Consider the following 19,756-nt stretch of genomic DNA (forward strand, 5'->3'; position numbering starts at 1 on the left):
TGTGGTACGGTTCGCTTTAAGCGCTGTGCAGAAACTTCAGCTCGGAACGGATTTAGATTGCGTTCTGTCGGATTAGCCCTCTTTGGCTGTACGTTCTGTCGCCGAACGAGTTCGACAAAGTCAGCCAATTGCACGACGAATGCCACGTGCCCAGGAATGTGTGTGAACTAACCCTCGAGGACGAACCGAATGAAAAGCAAATTGAAAAGCAAAGTAGAAAGTAGCGAAACTCAGCCACAACCAAAAAAAAAAAGAAAACAGCCAACTGCTTTGATGTTGTGTTCGTACTTCAGATGCTCGTAGTTTGGAGGAATTTATCCGGATTAGAGATAATTGAACGGAATGCAATAAGGATGCATCGGGCCTTGCAACCGAGTTGGCATGGTTTCTACCACACATTCACATGTGTGTGCGTGACCGATAATCCAAATTAATTTCGGTCGGTAAAGTAGAACCATGGGACAAGCGTACAATCGGCGGATGTGGTACACAGTTGAAAGCATTCGGGTAATTAATGAAGCACATGAAACAGCAGGATCTTCGGAGAACGTTTTGCAGCTTTCCCAATGAATTCCCACCGACAAAGATTGCAGCCGGATCAGCCCTTTTTCGTCCTCATTACACCGGCTACCGGGAATATCGGGTATCCCTTGCCCCAACAATCCCGTTCAATCGCTTCATCGCTTGAACAGCAATTAAATTAGATTCAGAGATGAAAGAAACGATCGTTGGCGACATTTGATGGCGGTAGAAATTTTCATGCTTAGTGCAATTATAAAGTTGCAAAATGATGAATGCATATGCAAAAATGCACTTGAAAGGGACATAAAAAGCTTATTTGTTCGATGGATTGCATACATTTAGGCTCGTACTTACAAGAAAGTACTTAATGCAGTTTGTGTGAGTTTCTTTTTAAAATGAAATTTCCATGATGAAAGCGTCCACTAGCTCATGAGGAGGAGAGCTTTAAAAACTCTAAAATATTTTTAAAGCATTTTTTCTCAACCCAATTCTTATCTATCCCTTGCTCTTATTTCTCTTTTCTTTCAAAGCAGACTTCAACCCAAAGGTCATATAAAACTATACAAGCTAAGCTTTAGTGTGGCGAATGTGACTCCTCTTCAAAAAAAAAGGTTTGTTCATCTACCGTTGCAGCCCTATCAACTTTCACTTCACCGATCGCCGCCATCTTGCCGTTGGTTGCAATAACAAGAACTTGGTCACAAACAATGGCATCGCCGTTAGCCAGGGCAGGGCCACACACTAGTGCTCGCCTATCACAAAACTCTAAGCCCAGTGCTTTGAAGCTTTTCCACTCGTTAGTTTAACTGAATTGGCTCCGTTTTTCCCGTTATTTATATTGATGCTGCTAGTCTGACCGTTCCTGCGTCCTTTTTTTCTTCCTCAACGCATTTCCCTTGAACCTTCGGGATGTTTTGTGTGTGTGTGGCTGTGTGTGTTTTTTTTGTGGGTCTAAGAGCTACACGAGCGTCACGAGATTCGTATGGCAGCGAAGCATCCCACCGTCTCTGCGAGCCAGACTACGGACGGTTTATAGGATGGCGGAGTGGCAGTGGAATTTAGCACACCGTGTTGACGTGTATTTATTTATCGTTAAAAATGGCAGTATTCAAACCCCGAATGTATACGCTGTTTTTTTTTTAGCTTAGTCTGCTTGGATCTGCTCTGCTAGTTTTTCTGTGCTACCTGTGTTTTCCATTTTCTTTCCCATTTCAGCTGTGCATGGTATGGGGGTAGTAGGGGTTAACAAAACCATGGCAAGTTCGGAAGGCAAAAGGTACAGCACAAAAAGCACAATTTTCCTATTGTGCTGATTGGCTGACCGATGGGGGTAATATTCTGACCGTGTGCCCCAACCGTACGTGTGGGTGTGTGCATAGTGCAGGACATAGTTTTCCCTTCCCGACGTCCCGATACGAACCCGATCGGCAAGATGAAAGCAATGGCGATCGATCGATTCGTTTTTTTTTTTTCACGGTGTGTTAAAAGTGCGAAAAGGGATACAATTTTGTTCTGCATCGTTGGTTACCCTGGGTTACGTTTATTGTGCCACACGAAGTACGGTTGCTTGTACCATGGCAGACGTGATCCACGTTTCAATGTGAAGCATAAGCAACACTGCACAGTGATACTTTCGTAAATGGCACGGACCGAAGGACAGCATCCAGCAGCGAACAGTATGAGGCGGATGCGGTGGCTTTTAAAAATGTTTTACCATGTACTGAAATGGAACGGAATGTGCTATCGCAATGACAATGCTGGTTAAATCATGGTAGAAAAAAATAAAGAGAATAGTATTACGCTTTACCGTAAATAGATTTCTGGTGAAATCACAGCATTGTATCATGTGTGCATTTACATGAAAATGGTAACAATGGAATAAATACGACTTTCTTTACCATGCAGCAATTATGAGTTATCTTGAACACAACGTTATTATAGCAATTTAAATACTTGGGAAATGCTAAAATTTATTACACCATAGAAGATGCTTTACTACAGTTTGAAAGCTATGTAAGACTTTTTAGTAAAATGTTTGAACAAAGATAAAAATATTGCATAAGTTTAGGGGTTCTATGGTTCCCTCCAGTGCTCGCTACTAATAAATACGCCTAAACGTATGCTATCCACATGGCATGTATGACCGTTGGAGGGCTATTGTAATTGACTAGCTGTTTTTGATAAAAGGTGCAAATTGTTTCTCATTGTCTGCCGTTAACAATTAGTGGAAGACTACATTCCACTCGATACCGTTAAACGCTTTTCGATAAGCTGTGGTGGTGAATGGAAAATATTTAATGAAATCTATTGATGTGATGTGAGCAGAACAGCTGCACCATAGTTTGCGAACTAATTATTCGAGATACTGTTATAGCAACTGTTCCCTGGCAGGGATGCTGTGCTGGAGCGAAAAATTCAATAATTAAATTCCATCGTAGACCAATCGGACGGATCGGATGCAGCGCTATGTTGGCTGCGCCAACCCAGGGCTGGGCTTTTCACGTTAACTCCTCAGAAATGCCGTCCATTCACCGGCAACGGCACAGCGGTCGGTGCAGCAAATGCGACCCAGTGCGTTGATTATGAAGCGGCAGCGCATCAGTGCCCGCCACCATTCCCCGCCGGGTGTCCAACGGGTAGCCCACACATGTAAGCAAATACATCGATGTACGCTCCGAGCGCGCCCACTATTTATATTTATGAGCATAAATCCTGCAGCAAAAGGTCCCGCAGCGCTAATGAACCGGTCCCAAACGTCAATCACCGTGACATTTAACATTTCATGTTCATTAAAGCGGAAGAACGGAACCACGAGCGCTTGGGTGGGGATGTTTTGCACCCTGCGGGGGAGGGTGGGAGGGAGAGGAGTGGACGGACGGTCTACGCATACAGGGCTCCCATTGTCCACGTGTTTACCCAACGCAACACCGAAACCTGCATATGCATACTCTTGCACACCGGATCATCTCAAACATCGGGCTTCGGTTTGCCATATCTCCCGTACCCCATTTGGGTACCCCGGTTGGGAAAATGGGAAGGAAAATCTGTGTCATTAATTTCATGTCCATTTTGCCACAAAACCATGGATGGCAACACTGGTGGCTGCCACCGAAGGGTTATTATCTTCCGACCGATCGAAACCATGCGAGATGACCACCACACTCGGAACGGGGCGTACTGCCCACTGGCCGGACGACCTTGGAACGCTGGTGGGCATATGAGTGCAATGGTAATCATTAAATAGGGTGGACAATATGGCGGTGCCCCGGTCGTTCCCCATGCCAACTAAACCGCCCCTTCACCAGCGAGTCGAGTGTGGCAATCCGCAAAGCTTGCTTTTATAATTTCACAAAACTAGATAGATAAATATAAAATGCAAATAGTACACACGGTGCATGTAAATATATGCATAAGGTTGCTTTAAAGCGGCTTGGCCGGAAAATCCCTCCCCCCGGTCGGCTTAGACTCGTAGCACGGTGCGGTGTATGAGTGATGCTGATGATGACCACGGTGGTGACCGGTGCATGGAACAGGGGTACCCGGAAACCATCTCCCATTCGTACTTCAACAACCGCTGCACATTCCGGTGCTTATGTACGTAGAAAGGGACGCATAAGGAAATATTTTCACCAGACACAAGCCAAACGAATACAGTGCGTGACGTATGTGTGGGGTCACTAGCAAGACATCCCGAACACACTGTGCTTGCGGTATCTGTAAAAGCAAGACTCGAATTATTGTACAATAATTGTTTTTAAAAAAAGCGTTATCATTTAACCCACCCCGGTCGGGGGAAAGAACAATCACAGTTTGTAATGAAAAAATAATTACTAATAATAGTTTTAGGTGGTACAAAAAAACCCCCCTGGTCTCGCACACAATTGCTCCATAAATTTAAACTCAATTAAGTTTTTGTGGAAAATTGCTACGGCACCCAAAAAAAAAAAAGTTGGGCGGTCTGGTGTGATTTATCTTCCCCAGTACTGTAGCCGTTCGGTACACACTGTGCCGGCGGTGCTCCAGTGCGAGCCTGTTACAAACCGACCACAGACACATATCTATTGTTGGTTAGCACAATTACAGTGTCCAGACCGGAGGGCACGTGTAGCCAAAGTTTACTTTACCATCGTTCGATATCGTTTGCAAAAACGAGGACAGCCAATGCGAACGGATGGGGGCGGACCGTACCGAAAACGATGCAGGGAGTCGGAATCTGATGGGGATTTGTGGGTAGGAAGGCAAGGGCAAGGAGAGGGGGAGAGGGAGAAGAGATGCACGAACGGACAAGCCTTGAATTTGTTTGTCGTTGCAGGACGTCGGCGCAAGGGTTCGCCCCGGACCGAAGGGAAACGGTCTACGACCCGCAGTGAAGGAAGGATACCCGTCCGATGGGAGTCCGATATCAAAGCTCATGTGCATGCACATAAATATGCTTTAAAACCATAAAACCTAGCTGAAAAGTTTATGCACTGGTACCGGTGTTGGGGGACAGATGGGGTGTACATCGTTGCCCGTATGAGCTTGGTGATTCAAACACAAATACACACACACTCGGGCGCTCGGTACGGTTGATAAGGTTCGCTTTGGTTGCATACCGTAGGACGGAGCGTGTAGGGAACCAGCACCATACCGCCGCTGGACCATAAACGAGTCCGAAACGATTGGGGTGAGTTGGGAGGGTGGATCATTCCTCTCCGACCCGTGTGCGAGATATGCAGAGTTATTTCAATAAATTTATGTTCTGGTGTACAGTTGGGATAGACCGGACCGGGTACCGTTGTTAGGGATAGGGTAGTAGTGAGCCAGTGAGCCAGTGGGTTGATCAATTTTTTACCGATAATTTTACAAAACAACACAGCGAGACAAAAAAAGGCAAGGCATGGATGCAACGGATGTAGGGAAAAATGGGATCCTTTTTTTTTCGCAGAACCGAACGGGTACAGCACTGCAAAGGATATTGAATAATCATGAAACATGAGTCCGGCGAGTGCATAAACATTCAACAGAGCGGTAGAACAAAAAATAAGCATCCCAAGAATGCATGAACACAGGAAACATGTTCCACTCGAGCTTTGGTGTTTTTTTTGTGAGTGCGTCCCTTGCTAAAGCATTATGTGTTTGAATAACATGATCCGTTTCTGATGCTGGTATGTGTGATTTTATAAAATAATGAGGTGCATTTTTTGCGATACATGATGCTTGGTAGTGGAAAGAAAGGAGAGTTTAGTTATGTTGAAATGTGCTTAAAAGCTTTAAATCATTTTACAAATCTCCTATAGCCAAAGCCCCATTAGCTGAGGAAACTTTTCAACACACATTAACAAACCTCGTTGGCAACACAATGACTTTTGCTGGCTTGAATTTGCCAGGATTATGGCTTTTCATTTTTCTTCCAAAGTGCAAAATTCAACCAAGCCCTTGCATTTGGGCGAAAGTTTCGTACGACGCCGAACGACAAAAGAGCTTTGCTGGTATAATTCGATTTGACCCTTTTCCTCAATTTGGGGGTTCGAAACTACGAGAATCGATACTTTACAACCAGTTGCCCGGAGAAACAATGTCGGACGGGCTATAGAGGACTTTGATTTTCATTACCATTAGCTTGGGTTAGGGTATAAACCATTCGTGTAAAGGTGGTTTGGCTGTTTTTCACACACCACCGAAGAAAGAAAACGTACGATAGACCAACAAGTTATTCGATGCTTTGTCAAACATTTGGGGCTGATTTGAGGGGGTTTGGAAAAAGGGTACCAGTACTTGTTGAACTTTTGCATTGGAAAGAACCGAGAATTGAGCCGAGCAAGTAATTTATGGTTGTAAATGTAAATTTTGTTCAGCAATTAAATGCAGGGTAGGGTTCATTTTGTGGAATAAATGAAGAATTCTTTTCGAGCTTCATGTGCAATAACCGCTTTGCGTTGTACATTGCATAACTTTAGGCGTTGCACCTGTATATCATTTTTTTGTGAAATCAGCCGTAATGTATGCAATTCGCAAATCATGTTGCCAGCGTTAGGTCTATGTTAAATAAGTCCATTAGTAAGTTACAATAATGTTTTACCATGTGATAAAAGTAATACATTAAAAAATCAAGTATATATATGATGTTTGTTCAAAAGTTTAGTAAATGTATAAAAGAAACCGCCTAGTAGTTCATTTACTCCCAATGCATCATAAACGTTTGTATGGTTTACAGTTACTCGACTTACCCGGTTCTGTCTTTATCGTCACCGTGGACGTACCGGTTGTGTTGCTGCTACCACTACTGCTACTGCTGCTCGTTTTGGTGAGAATAGCCCCCGCAAGATGCTCGATCTGATCGGCCGCTCGTAGCGTTGTACCGGCGGAACTACCGTTACTGTCCTGCAGCAGATCGAAACTGCCACCGTCCGAATCGTTAGCACCGGTGGAGGCTCCCTGGAATGTGCCCAGCATGTCGGCCAACATTTCCGAGTCCGGGTAGCCGATCGTGAGCGCTCCGTCCAGCGAACCGGTCGCATCTGGCGCTTGGACCGCTTCCCGGAGCTGAAGTGTGACGGAACCTTCCGCACCCATCGAGGCACTACACATAAGGACGCGCGGTGGTGCCAGTCCGGCTAGCGGCAACCGAATGCTATTCTGGACCTAAGAGCGAAACAGATGCAAAGATGAAGAGAGATCGTTATGAGTAAGCTGAATTTAGCGACACTGTTAGCGATTTAATTAATGCTGAACGGCGAATCTATCATGGGAGCATTTTGCTGGAACAAAATGATAAAGAAAGGTTCAGCAAGGTAGAACCAGCGCTTGAAATCTGCGTAACGATCGCATGCGTTAGTAGAAGGTAATTTACCTTCTGCTCGTACCGTCATCCGACGCCAACTTTACGACACTCCGCACAGTTGTCGCAAAGCCACATCGCGGTCCACCCCTCCGCCGGGGGGTCCCCACGCGGGTACGTCCGGTGACAGTTGAGTGTCGTAAAAAGAAGTAAATAAAACATACCGTTTGGCATATTCCAATCGGTGCCAATTTGAATAACTGCCATCGTTTGGCGACGGTTTTATGGGTCACGCGGTGCATGTAAGCGAGCGATTTTCTTTTGCACCGTACGTTGGCCGCTGTGGGTTGGAACGACGGAAGGGGGAATTGTTTCGATAGAAAAAGACGATAGAGCATAAATTGCCAAATGTAAAGATGAGGCACGGAAAACCTTTAAGAAACGCAAGTAAGCGACCATCCTTTTTAAACCATACCCGTGTTTCGAAACGTTTTTGCAAATAAACGAAACGGCAACAACAAAAAACACACGATGGAACATTCTCCCAAGGGAAATGATGTATCGCCCGTTGATGATGGGCCACGCGGAACGGGATTTGCGTTTTAATGGGTTTTCTTTTATGCCAGGATTTCCGAACTGTCACTCTAGCCCGTTGTCCCTTTTTTTTTTTTGTTAAGTCCTTTCCGGGTGGGATGTGTTTGGATTGCGTTCTCTTTTTTTTGGTGTTATTTGTTATTACATTCTGCGCTTGTTATCCTTTAAAGACCGTTTCCATGCGCAACCGGTCCGTGGAATGGGTGGAGACTCGTTTTTTGGTTTTGCCCGTTTTTATTTTTTCTATTTTTTGTTGTAGTAGCTTTTGCCGGAAAGTTTATTTAAGCGTTTTGTTAAATTTATTTCCACCAAGCCGAATCCGTCACCTTGGCAACCGTTGCGCTGTCGGCTGTGGTGGTTTAAATCATTGAAAGGATCTAAGGAGTGAAATAAAAATCCGCCTTTCATTCGTTGGGGGTATCCTTTTTCCTTATCCCTTTCGGATGACGTTGCAAAAGAACTTCAAAAGCGTTTGATATGATGGTTTTTTTTATCTGCTACTTGTTTTATACCTCTTCTTGGTATCCATCAGATTGCGCCGTTTCATTTATAAATAAGCATTCCCGCACAATGGAAGCCAGATTACAGGAATGCGTTCAGAGGCTCACTGGAAGAACGTTCTTGTTTGTTCTGCTGGTTGAACATAATTTTTAAATTAAATTACAAACTCTTTATACAAACGAGCGATTGCATACCTCTCCGGTACGTTGCCAAGCAAAAGTTCGTCCAGCTACATTGCTGATACAGTAATTGAATAACATCGACATGGTGCAGCATATCTAACAGCATTCCGACGGGAATATGTTTTTGAACCCCAAGGTAACGGGGAACCATGTTCGGACTGTTTGCTGTACATCGGCTGGCAGTGCATTCGGGGTGCATCTAAAGCTGCAACTTACACGTTGCATATTGCAAGCGAAAGTTACGATTAGCTATTCTCTAATGGGGCGCTTTTGTTTTGCTCCATTAACAAGTACATTACCAATAGATTGCTCTTTGTGCGATGCTGCTGCTGCACTGGGTGTTAGGCAGAAATGTTTCAAAACCATGAAATGGTTGTACGAAATAATCAGAATTGATCAAACAGTAACGTGCGCTTGTATTTCTCCAGAGCGCAGATGATAACCGCTATCAAAAGAGGCAGAAAATTGCTCTGTAAATTTAATTCTGGGAATATAGAATAACAACATTGGTTGAAACTTTCCAACATGGTCGAAATAATAATGAAGTTGTTCGGAAAATGTCCATCTTGTTCCTAATTTGGACGCCAGAAAAATCGTGTAAGGTATTTTAGAAACTCAGGAAATCAGAGTTAATGTACTTCCTATTGTTAACCAATCTGGTATTAAACGTACAACCCAATTTTATAATGTTGCATTGTAATTGAAAGTACTGATGCAATTTCGTTTATACTTCAAAGTTACAGAGTCGACTAACTTCTCTGCACTTAATTTATTTAGTAAATCAGGCAATTTTTTGAAAGAATACATTAATATAAAATCAAAACACTGGCTTTATACGACAAAGGAAGATATTTTCGACCAATTTTTGCCCCTCTTTGCTTAGATTTTGTGCTACAAACTGGCTCAGCTGTCAAATTTCCCCAAAACGCGTATCTCGGGGTCTGCCTGTACAGATTTCTTGGGCTCCGAATCACCATCATTTGCCGATCGCGATCGCTTTCGTCCTTTACCAGAACTAACAGCTACTTTCTTGACGATCAAGGGTATCAAACTGCTTTAACTAAAGATATGTTCATTAGAAATGTATTTAAAACATAGAAAAATAACCCGTATTTTGTATCAACTCACAAGCTTCACGAGGTTTCGAAGGCTGAAGGCAACAACCTAAACCCAAAACTAAGTGAAAAAGTATGCCGCGTTGAATTTAAAGTAGTTTTTTTCAAACAATACTAATGTAACATAAAATGATTACTTTTAAATTTACACATTCAGCATGTTGAATGTGTAAATACAATGTGTAAATTCACATTCAGCAATGTTCTACCGTGCTATGTTCTACACTCCATTTAATCGTGCAGGAATCAAATTAATGATTTTCGCCATACTATGCGGTTATGGAGGACTTTGCCTCAGGCGATGTTTCCTGTGTAACAACCTGTGTTGTAAGATATGAGAAATGATTCATCCATAACTTAAATAAAATAACTTTTATTTAATGACATTGATTGTTGCGATGAGGCAAAGAACATATTTTGGAAAAAAAAGAATTTTCATCTTCTAAAAATAAAGTTATTAAAATTTATTTATTTAGGTTTCAGGTACACAGGTTTTTGTAGTAAAGCCGATGATGTATCGTAACTCCTATCGTAACTTCTTCTCCTGACTTACATCATAATGCGTATGAAAATTGTCAGTACTTGTCAATATGAATTTTACCATTTTATTACCGTAAAGCAGCACATCCAATCGAAGCTGTAAAACTGACCCGATTCGCATCGATTTTAAAAATTGTCAAATACTTACTAACATCTCCGCTAGAGAAACCATGTGCAGGCGCCATAAACATTGCATATTTTGCATGGTAAACAGATTTGCGCAAACGTGTCAAGCATAGCGCCACACTTCCCGTTCGTATGCAACGGGAGCAACTGCACTTGTCACACACGTAAAACATTTTGTATTTTAGGGTCGTAAAAAGCATCCCTCCGGGGTTCCTCGTTTTTTTCTGGCTCCTTTTAAGCACCTCTAACAAAGTAAAGCAAACGACGAGTTCCTCCTGCATGCTGTGTCTTTGCGTCTTTGGCATGCAGTCTCACTCTTCAATTTTCCGTTCCGTTTGCTGCAAGGCGAAACGCTTCAAATCGTGTGCCGATCGTAATCAAATTTTAATATTGCTCCCTCATCGACACGGTGCCTTCGGTACGGAAAAGAGCCGAGGCGGATGAATGTGTGTGTGTGTGTGTTTTTATGAGTAGCACCGGATGGCCAACACGTTAAGCACGGCATGTTACAGATCTGCGTAAGAATGCCCCACGAAGACGAGACAATTTTTGCACCGTAGCCGGTTCGCTCCCACACCCAAACCGGCTTGCGTTGCCCATCGTTCGTTGCCCAGTAATTGGATTCCAGTCAAACCATATGTGTCGCGTCAGTGCGTTGGACGGCCGAACGCAGGCGAGAAGTTAACGCAATCTGTCGACGGCGAAACGGAAGTCATATGAAGGAGTTCCCCGCAGCCGGATCGTCGGGTGTGGATATGCAAATGCAAAAATATGGTTTTTTCTTGTCCCGTCCCCGGTACGAGTCCTAAGGTCAGCCAAAGGTCATCTTGGCTGAAAAAGCGGCCCCGGCTCCTTCCTCCGCGGAGGGTCTTTAAGTTTTATTGTATTTATTTCCTGTTAGGCGGAACTTTTACTACCACCCGGAAATGGGACATCGGGCCAGCGGCTAAGAAATGCAATCATCAAATCGGATCGGGCCGACACGGGATGGGTACGGAATCATCATAAAACGAAGCGTGTCCAATCGGGCACGAATGTTGCCGCCCGGTTCGGATATCGGATCTTTAAGGGCACGGGAAATCGTTCCAACCGCGCTTGGGCCCCGAGGAAACGAGGATGGTTTTACGGTGCGAAGAAAAACGAATCGAACGGCAGGGCAAATCCTCCGCTATTTGTGATCAATAAAATCTATCCAAATCGTTCCCGAACCTTGTGACGCTTGGACCGGATCCGTCTGTACCGAAAGCGGACAGGGTTGTTGTTTCGCCTTTCACCCATCGTAAATGTGTTGATGGACGATATAAAAGACGTCCTCCGCCCCGTGGAGGGAAATGTTTGGGGTGGAGCCGGCAAATGATGCCCAAGGGGCACGATGGTTGCAGCGTTCGGAGTGGAGTGGAAAAGTAGTTTTTCGCGGAATCGACCGTTTGATTAGGGAAATGGTTATTGAACAATAAAACATTCGGCAAAGGAGAAACACGACAGTGGATAGGTTTTGATGGAGCGGGAAATGTTCTCTCGGCTGCCGGGTGCATTTGTTTGTGATCATTTTTACGGTATTCGGGAGTAGATACATGACAGGCCTATCCATCTTTCGTCACTATTCATTTAGTTGCTCTGATAAGCTAGCCGAAGCTGTTTGGGGGTGGCTGTTGATAACAAACAATGTGCCCATAATGAACTTTTAGCACTGTTAGTATGTGTTTATATGGAAAGCGGGAACATGATTGACCTTTTTTTTGTAATAGGGTTTAATTATGGTGTTTTAGTGATGTTTTTTCAACCGCACTTGTATTGATGATATCTCATGACCATGGTCACACGGATTTTTATGTAACTGTTTTTAGATATTTACACATTGATTTTATCAGGGAACACTTTATCAGCACACTCTATAAGATGTCGTCGGTAAAAACTAACTGATGGTTTGACAAATTTTGAGTGAGGAAATTTTTTCGGAAGTATAAAAAATGAAGGGAAACCTTTCTGAACTGGCTAAATACCAGGATTTTTTGGATTACTATTATTTTTTGTTAATCGTAAGCCGAAGACGGCTTAACGGGGCAATACAAAGACGACTTATTTTGAACATTTACATGAGACTTAGTACGCAACGCGTAATATTTCTTAGTACGCAACGCGTAACGAGGACAGAGGAATTTATCCGAGTGATCATTAAAAAGGTGGATCATGATTCGAGCGGAGCATTATGGTCGTTTATGTGCGGGAATGTGTAACATATAGCCTTGCGGATTTTCCCGGTGTTGTCAATCCTAGTTCACCCAGCAAATAAGGATCATCAATGGTTTCCAATCAATGGTAGTCTGATGTTTTTGCCGCATACGATGACATTATAGGATGACAACAAAGATCTGTCATTCCAATGTAGCGTATCCAGTGAATTTTCGTTAGACTTTACAAGAAACTATACAAAAATCATTAAGAGGCAAAATACAGTGGAGCACCGATTATCCGGGGGCCATTTAACCGGGTGTCTGATTATCCGTGAAAATGACAGTGCCAAAGGAAATTTGACATATTCCGGCAACACAGTTGGCGGAAGAATTAAAAGACCCAATTGTATATGATCAAAAGAGTTCAAATTCTCAAAGAAAACAACTACAATTTCATTTCTAATAATTAAACACACAGGGAAAATCAATTAGACTCTCCAAAAAAGTTCTACCTATGAACCACCCGAACACGGGTAATAGGCGCTCCACTGTATCTTCAAGATTTGCCAATATTCTTCACTGTTTTGAAGCTCTAAATCTTTCATTGGTCCAGTTGAAACTTGAATATTCTTGTATGGAGATATTAGCAAATACACACGCTTGATCCTAAAATCACGCCGCAGTGTGATGCTTCCTATCACACTCCTCATAGGACACACTGGGTTTACAGTTTTTAAAAAAATGATAAAACGTTAAATGAAATTTGGTTTATTAAAAATGTTAGAGTGTGTAAGATATAAAATTAAGATCGAATAAAGTTGTTTAAGCTATTCTACGAGCGACGAAAGTATTGGAATCGAATTAATAAATGAATGAATTAAAAGGCGCACGTGATTTGTATGTGCGTTTGCTCTAATATATGTTTAACCAAAGGTACAACTAACAGTTAATAGAAAGTCTAGAAGATATATAAGAAAATAAATCATCAAATCTAGCATGACAATTGTTTGATGCTTTTGATTGTCTGCAATCTCCTAGTAGATATCTTTAAAGCTACTCTTCCATGCTGAAATTCTACATCGGGATGTTGAAGTCTTTGTTATACAGTTTTACTGCGGACATCTGACGAACGAGAAGAGAAAAACACGCTTCAACCGAATGTGCAGCATGGGTTGTCTCTTAAAGGTACAAATGGTCACTGAAAGTGTCCCCCAATGCCTGAATGTCGCCCCGGCAGGATGCCGAGATCGAAGTTTAAATACAAATAAAAATAACCTTCTCGTCCCATTCCGTCAACCATTCCGCTTCACCCCGGGCTCCCGGGTCCAGCATTTTCCGGTAAATAAATATTTCATGCCCTCGCCATCGTACCCCGAAGGCGTCGTGCTGTCTCTCCACCGTGCCACGGTCTGCCACGGGCCGATGGAGGATGTTTGTCCCCACAACGGCAGCACATTGCATGGGCGAATGGGAGAAAAATAACCAGTCACGGACGAATGATCCAGTTTCCACAACGATGGTCCCGATGCGCAATTTCAAACCCTTTGACCGGCCCCGTGTCCGTGTGGCCCCGTGTGGTATTCGAACTCTTCGGCCGTGCTTCCACCGGCACGACCGAACGCATGAACGACTTGTCGATTGCGATTGTCCTGTTACGCGTCACCGGCACGCCACCACCAGAATGGGACGTGGAACTGCGGACGAGCGAGGCCAATGGCCGGGCGCGTTCACCGGACGTGAGATGGACGCTGCATTTTTAATGGTCGCAAATATCTATCAATGTTTTATGATCATCGCCGTCATCATCGCCATCATCGTTGCGTTGTCGTTGAGTTTCGCAGCTCGGGACGGGGCGATACGGGATGGTGTATCCACTATATTGAGCTGCACTCGATAGCGAACTGTTGTGTGTTTTATTCATTCTTTTTCGGTGTTGAGCGGTATATGCGATCCCCGCTACACTCGACCCGCTCGGCTTTGGTCCCCGCCTCGACGAGTCCCATCCGAAACCGTTGAAAACGACCAATGGAGCAATGATGTGATTATTAAAATTTAATTAGGGTAAATAAAAGAGGAGCATCCCGGAGGATTGGATGATGAAATTGTTTTATTTATTTATTCCTCTTCCTGCGCACGGGGGGAGGCCACGCGGGTGGGTGGGGGTTTTTAGAGTTTCCCAACCCAAGGCTTGTATCGAGTTTTCCAAATTGCTTCCCGAAAGGCATCCGCAGCACCAAGCGCCGGTGTGTTTGTCTCGATTTGGCCCGGAAACCATTTCCATTTGGATGATTTTTGCTGCGAATGAGGTGCGGTGTGTGTGTGTGTCCTTTTTTTGCTTTCGCTCTCTCGTTCTCTCTCTCTCTCTCTCTTTCTGTTTTACGTCCGTTCTGTTCATTTTGCAACGATTGCCATTTTTTTACCCCCCCCGGTCCCGCATTTTGGCCCACCACTAGCCACTGCCTTATTGTACGGCAAATTCGATTCAATTTATTTCACAAAACGAGACCGGTGCCGATATTCTGGGGCGTGGAACGGGTGGAGCGCTCCACCGTCGCGCAATCACACACCCCCAAACCGTCCGTGGGACCGTGGTCCGGACGTACAAAACAGGCTAAAATAAGATGAAAATTGATCGACATTTGTGGCCGCTTTTTTTTTCTCTCCTTTTCTTTACTTCCCTGTGCACGTTTTTCCATTCGCGTGACGGTGATATTATGTGCAGCAAACCAAATACCGACCGGGACTGGCCCGGCTTAATTTGAGTGTCATCGCACTGCGTGTTTGATTTATGAGTTTCGAACGAAACCTTTGTCATGTTTCCCGTTGCCCGGACCGTTGCCCGCAAAAGGGGGCGGCCCAATGTTTTCAGGGCGAACATAATGATGAGGTGATGAGTGTGGGATGATTAAAATTGACGGAGCAATATTGCCAAATTAAATTCAATTGGTGTGCGTTTGTGTGTGTGTGTGTGTGTGTGTGTGTGTGTGTGTGTGTGTGTGTGGGACGTTGAGGCGTGCGTCGTGAGTTAAAGTCGATCGAGTACACGTCAGGCCGAGTGATGGAAAAATGAAGTCGTTTGATGGAGTGAAAGCTTCGCGCCGAATGGGCTAGTGCTGAAGTGCATTTTAAGCTGTTTAAATGGAGACAATGGATAGCTTTGAGTATGAAATTCATTATTAATGACTTTAATTCGCTGCAGGAGAGATTTTCAGAGAGAGCTCATTGTTGACCATAAAGCGTATTTCTTATATTCTAATCTGCTTCCATTTATGAATATTTTAACATGCCCGATATGCTTGGCTAGAATTAATTAATCACGAGAGTCATGTGTGATTAGTTAAATATTTTCGCATCCTGTCTTATAATTACCATACTGGGAGGGGAGGGTTTTGAAATGATAGAACAACGCAAGCACCTATCACCACAAACGCAGCACATGGCATTTCAACGGCCGTACTAGACACCACAACCCTAGCAGGCATACTTAAATGCAAGCACTTGATATCACAATCGAAGCGCAGATTACCACAAAATTTGTACGACGGTATCAGCCCAGTAAGGTCGGAGGCGTATAAACGCACTCTGAGAAGAATGTTGACAACTAAACGATGTTTGTTTTGATTGGAAGAAATATTTACTGCATTTATCGAATAAAAAATGCTTTATTTCATGAAAAATACAATGAATTTTAATAACAATCATCGTCTGGCTGTGAAAACCCATCCTAGGGACACGTTTATACTCCTCGGATCGTTCTTTACTTCTACCGTCGTTCTGCTGTTGTGGTAAGCTGCGCTGCGATTGTGATATCATGTGTTTGCATTGAACTATGCCTGCTAGGGTTGTTGTGTTTAGTAAGGCCGTTGAAATGTCTTGTGGTGATAGGAGCTTGCGTTGTTCTATCATTTCAAAAACCCTGTAAATCGGATGTTGTCCGAAATTGACGAAATCTTCTTAGCGTTTAAGAGGTTGGTGCTCTGAACGATGTTTGGCCCCGTATGTGCCAAAGGGCAGGTTAGGGACCGGTACTGTTGTGATCTCTGGTATACAGTGAGATGGAGTGGATACGTTTATGAGTCGGTCTGAAAGGTTGGAAAAGGACATTCTTTACGAATCTTCGTATGCTTTAGGAGTCCTCTAATCCATTCTTGTCTCAGAATGAGTCTCAAACGCCTCCTCTGTCCATGTGGACCACAAAAAAAAAATACTTTGCGGGCTATATCATTCTTTAAAATTTAATCTTGGTTAATATTGAGTCATGCTTTATGATCGTTAGAAGCATGAATTCTGTTGACCACGAACTTAATTTTTATTTTAGTGATGGTTGTTGATAGTGATGAATCGATGAAAATCCCAAATAATAATTGCATCATAATCGTATTTCATTTTAGATGGAATATATAACCCCCTATGGCCATAACTGAGTCGATTATCCTATCATTTTATTAAATTAAAATTACATTTCTTCCAATTAATGTACTAAAAACTGAATGTTCGGACGCATATGAGATGTTCTGATAAAATTTGTCTTTGAGGTATCTTAATCAAATTCTTAATATCTTACTTTATCTATCTTCTGTAATATAGCTTTATTTTAGTTTTAGTTTAGCTGTAGAATAGTAAGACTTGGATGGTATTTTGCAACATGCACGAATAAATTTCCACCCAAAAACAAGAGGAGAAAAAACATTCCAACACACGACTGTCATCGATTGCATAAACAGAGCAACCAAAATCGTTGGAACCTTGGACAATCTGCGAAGCTCCAAAGCTGAATGTTGTGCAAAAGAACCGAATCAACAACGACGGCAAAACAAAGCAAGAAGAAACGAAAGACATTTGCATCCATTAATTTCACGCCATATCCCTCCAAACATTCACACACACACACACACACACACACGGTCGAGCGCACTCGGCCACACTTCGTCAACTTTAAAGAAGGAAGTAGTAGTCTAAGAGGAAAGAAAAGCCAACCACCGAACCGTACGGGCACAGTTTTCCAACCGAAGCCAAAATGGAAGTGGCGTTCCACTTTTGGCACTTAAGATCCAGCCAGACCCCAGCAAACCCTGGCCCGTCCTACCATCTCGGGGAGTAATGTTTTTTTGTTATTATTTTGAGTCGCCATTGCGTAAATGTCAGCCTGCGTAACATGATGCGTATTGTGCGCGCGTGAACATGCTACACGCTTCCTTTCATGCCGCGTCTGGTGGTTTGGCCATTTTTGGGTAGGGGGGGAGGGAGGGACAGAAGGCAGACAGACACAGGTGCTGAGCACGGTTGCATTCCTTTCACACCCCGTGTGCACGCGTATTTGCGTCAGCTCGGCTGTGTTGCTCGGGGGAGTGTGCTCGCGGGCACCGGGTGCTGGGTGTTGTTGTGGCACGCAAACATGACGCATTCACCGGAGCCGTTTTGGTGAGAGATGGAACAAGCAAAGGTTGACGGCTTGAAGGCAAGTGAGTCAAGAATCGGCAACAACCCGAGGGGGTTGTGTAGGATTGTGGGTGTTTTGCTGTTCCCGACGGGCCACCTCTCCCAAAGTGTGTTTTCCACGGTGGATTTCCTTTTCATCGGTTGACCCCGAAACAACCCTTTAAAAACTCACACGGTCTGGAACGTTTCATATCAAGACACCGAAGTGCGTCTTGATCGTGTTACCTGCGTCGCTGCGGACTGTGGCAGAGTGCTGTAAGGAAAACCCTTTCACCGGCATGAAAGGTGAATGAAAAGTGCATTAAAATATTACGTTACCAGACCATCATCGTGCGCACGGCGGTTCAGTTTTAGGGCATCCTTCCTTCCCCAAAGAGCGTTCAGGAGAGTTTGCACCATTTACAAAGATCATTTACGCGTGGGCGTAGACGATCCGGTTCACACACACACACACAGAAAAAAAAACCCCGGCATGCAATCATCCAACTTCTCTTCTCGCTTAAACTCACTTTCCATTCTTCACCTGCAGCTACGTGAGTCAACTTTTTGTGATATTCGGTTCTTCAAGTTCAACACCGGACAACGCGAAGAAAAAAACTTCGTTCCTCACCACATCAAACTCATCTGACAGGTTCCTCTGGTAGGTAACAACCGGTCACGAGAGCGTCGGACTTCAAAACGGCCGTGCCAGGGGGTATGGAGTTACTCAAATTTCTACCCAACATTAGAGCATGATTCATACCGACAGTGGAATGCAGCGGCAACTTTTGCTTGCCGGTACTTGGGTGCGATCTCATCATCGTCTGGAGTGTTAGTGCTGTCCGGGCGGATTGAGTTCTCGTGCACGGTCACATCAAACGCACTCGGCGGTGGGCAGGAAACAATGCACACGTGCCAAACACTTGGCAACAGGGTGGACCTGGAGCGGGAGTGTAGTTTTATGATGTTTCTTTATTAAGCCGACTGTTTTGACGTAACAATTCAACGCATATGGAAGATTTTCATTGTGCTGGATTTTACAGGGTGACACAGACCACATATCTTCAAAAGCACGTAGCTTGTTCAGTTTATTAGATTATGTTTTATGCTGATGAAGTTGTGCGAGATGGAGGATGTGCGCATCTCACAATGTAATCAGTTTATTTAACTTTTTTGTGAACGATTTTACACACCCTGTGTAAGAAGCAACGTTTAGAGCGTGAAATCTTTCAAAACAATAGATAGCTGCACGCAGCAACCCTTGCTGCTTCCCAAGTCCCATAAACTCTTGTTGCATTTGGCAAACCTTGCAGCCTTGCACAAAACCGATCCCACGCTGTAATCGTACATCGAATTGTTTGCCGTACGGTGGGGTGGGAACCGTCACGATCACCCGCTACAACTCCCATTTTTTTCCGTACACGTAATCCATGGGATGGAAAGGTAGTTGAATTTTACGATTCATGTTTATTGTACGACATGACGTGAACACCAAAACCGACCCGGTTATGATACTCCATTCCGCCGTTGCACGGCCACTTCTCGCTGCTCGCTCTCCGGGGGACAATTCAGTCGCGTTTGCCGCACCGTAACCGTAAACCGGCATCAGCAACGGACGATCGGAAATGTCAGCGACCAGCGCTCGAAGAGTCGAGCGGAACAAGAGCGGATCCACTCGCTTTGGAAATACGAACCGTGCATGTAAATGCTACCACTTCATGTGCTGGGGGTGGGATTTTGCTTGCCGTTCCTGTTCCCACTCGTTTGCGTACTTCCTTGCGCCGAGCAATATCGCTGGTGCGACGGTGCTGTGCAACCCGTCGT

General features: G+C 44.1%; 1 protein-coding gene across 1 annotated transcript in view; it reads right to left on the minus strand.

The window, feature by feature from the left end:
• The window catches only part of LOC128310517 (serine-rich adhesin for platelets), a 125,350-nt gene that overhangs the window by 45,294 nt on the left and 60,300 nt on the right, over positions 1-19,756 (minus strand). The window contains exon 2 of the mRNA XM_053047173.1: positions 6,732-7,146. Within this exon, the coding sequence (XP_052903133.1) occupies positions 6,732-7,146 (415 nt within the window). The remainder of the gene's footprint in view (positions 1-6,731; positions 7,147-19,756) is intronic.

Source organism: Anopheles moucheti, chromosome 2, assembly GCF_943734755.1.
Source record: "Anopheles moucheti chromosome 2, idAnoMoucSN_F20_07, whole genome shotgun sequence".
NCBI classification, from domain to species: Eukaryota; Metazoa; Arthropoda; class Insecta; order Diptera; family Culicidae; genus Anopheles; species Anopheles moucheti.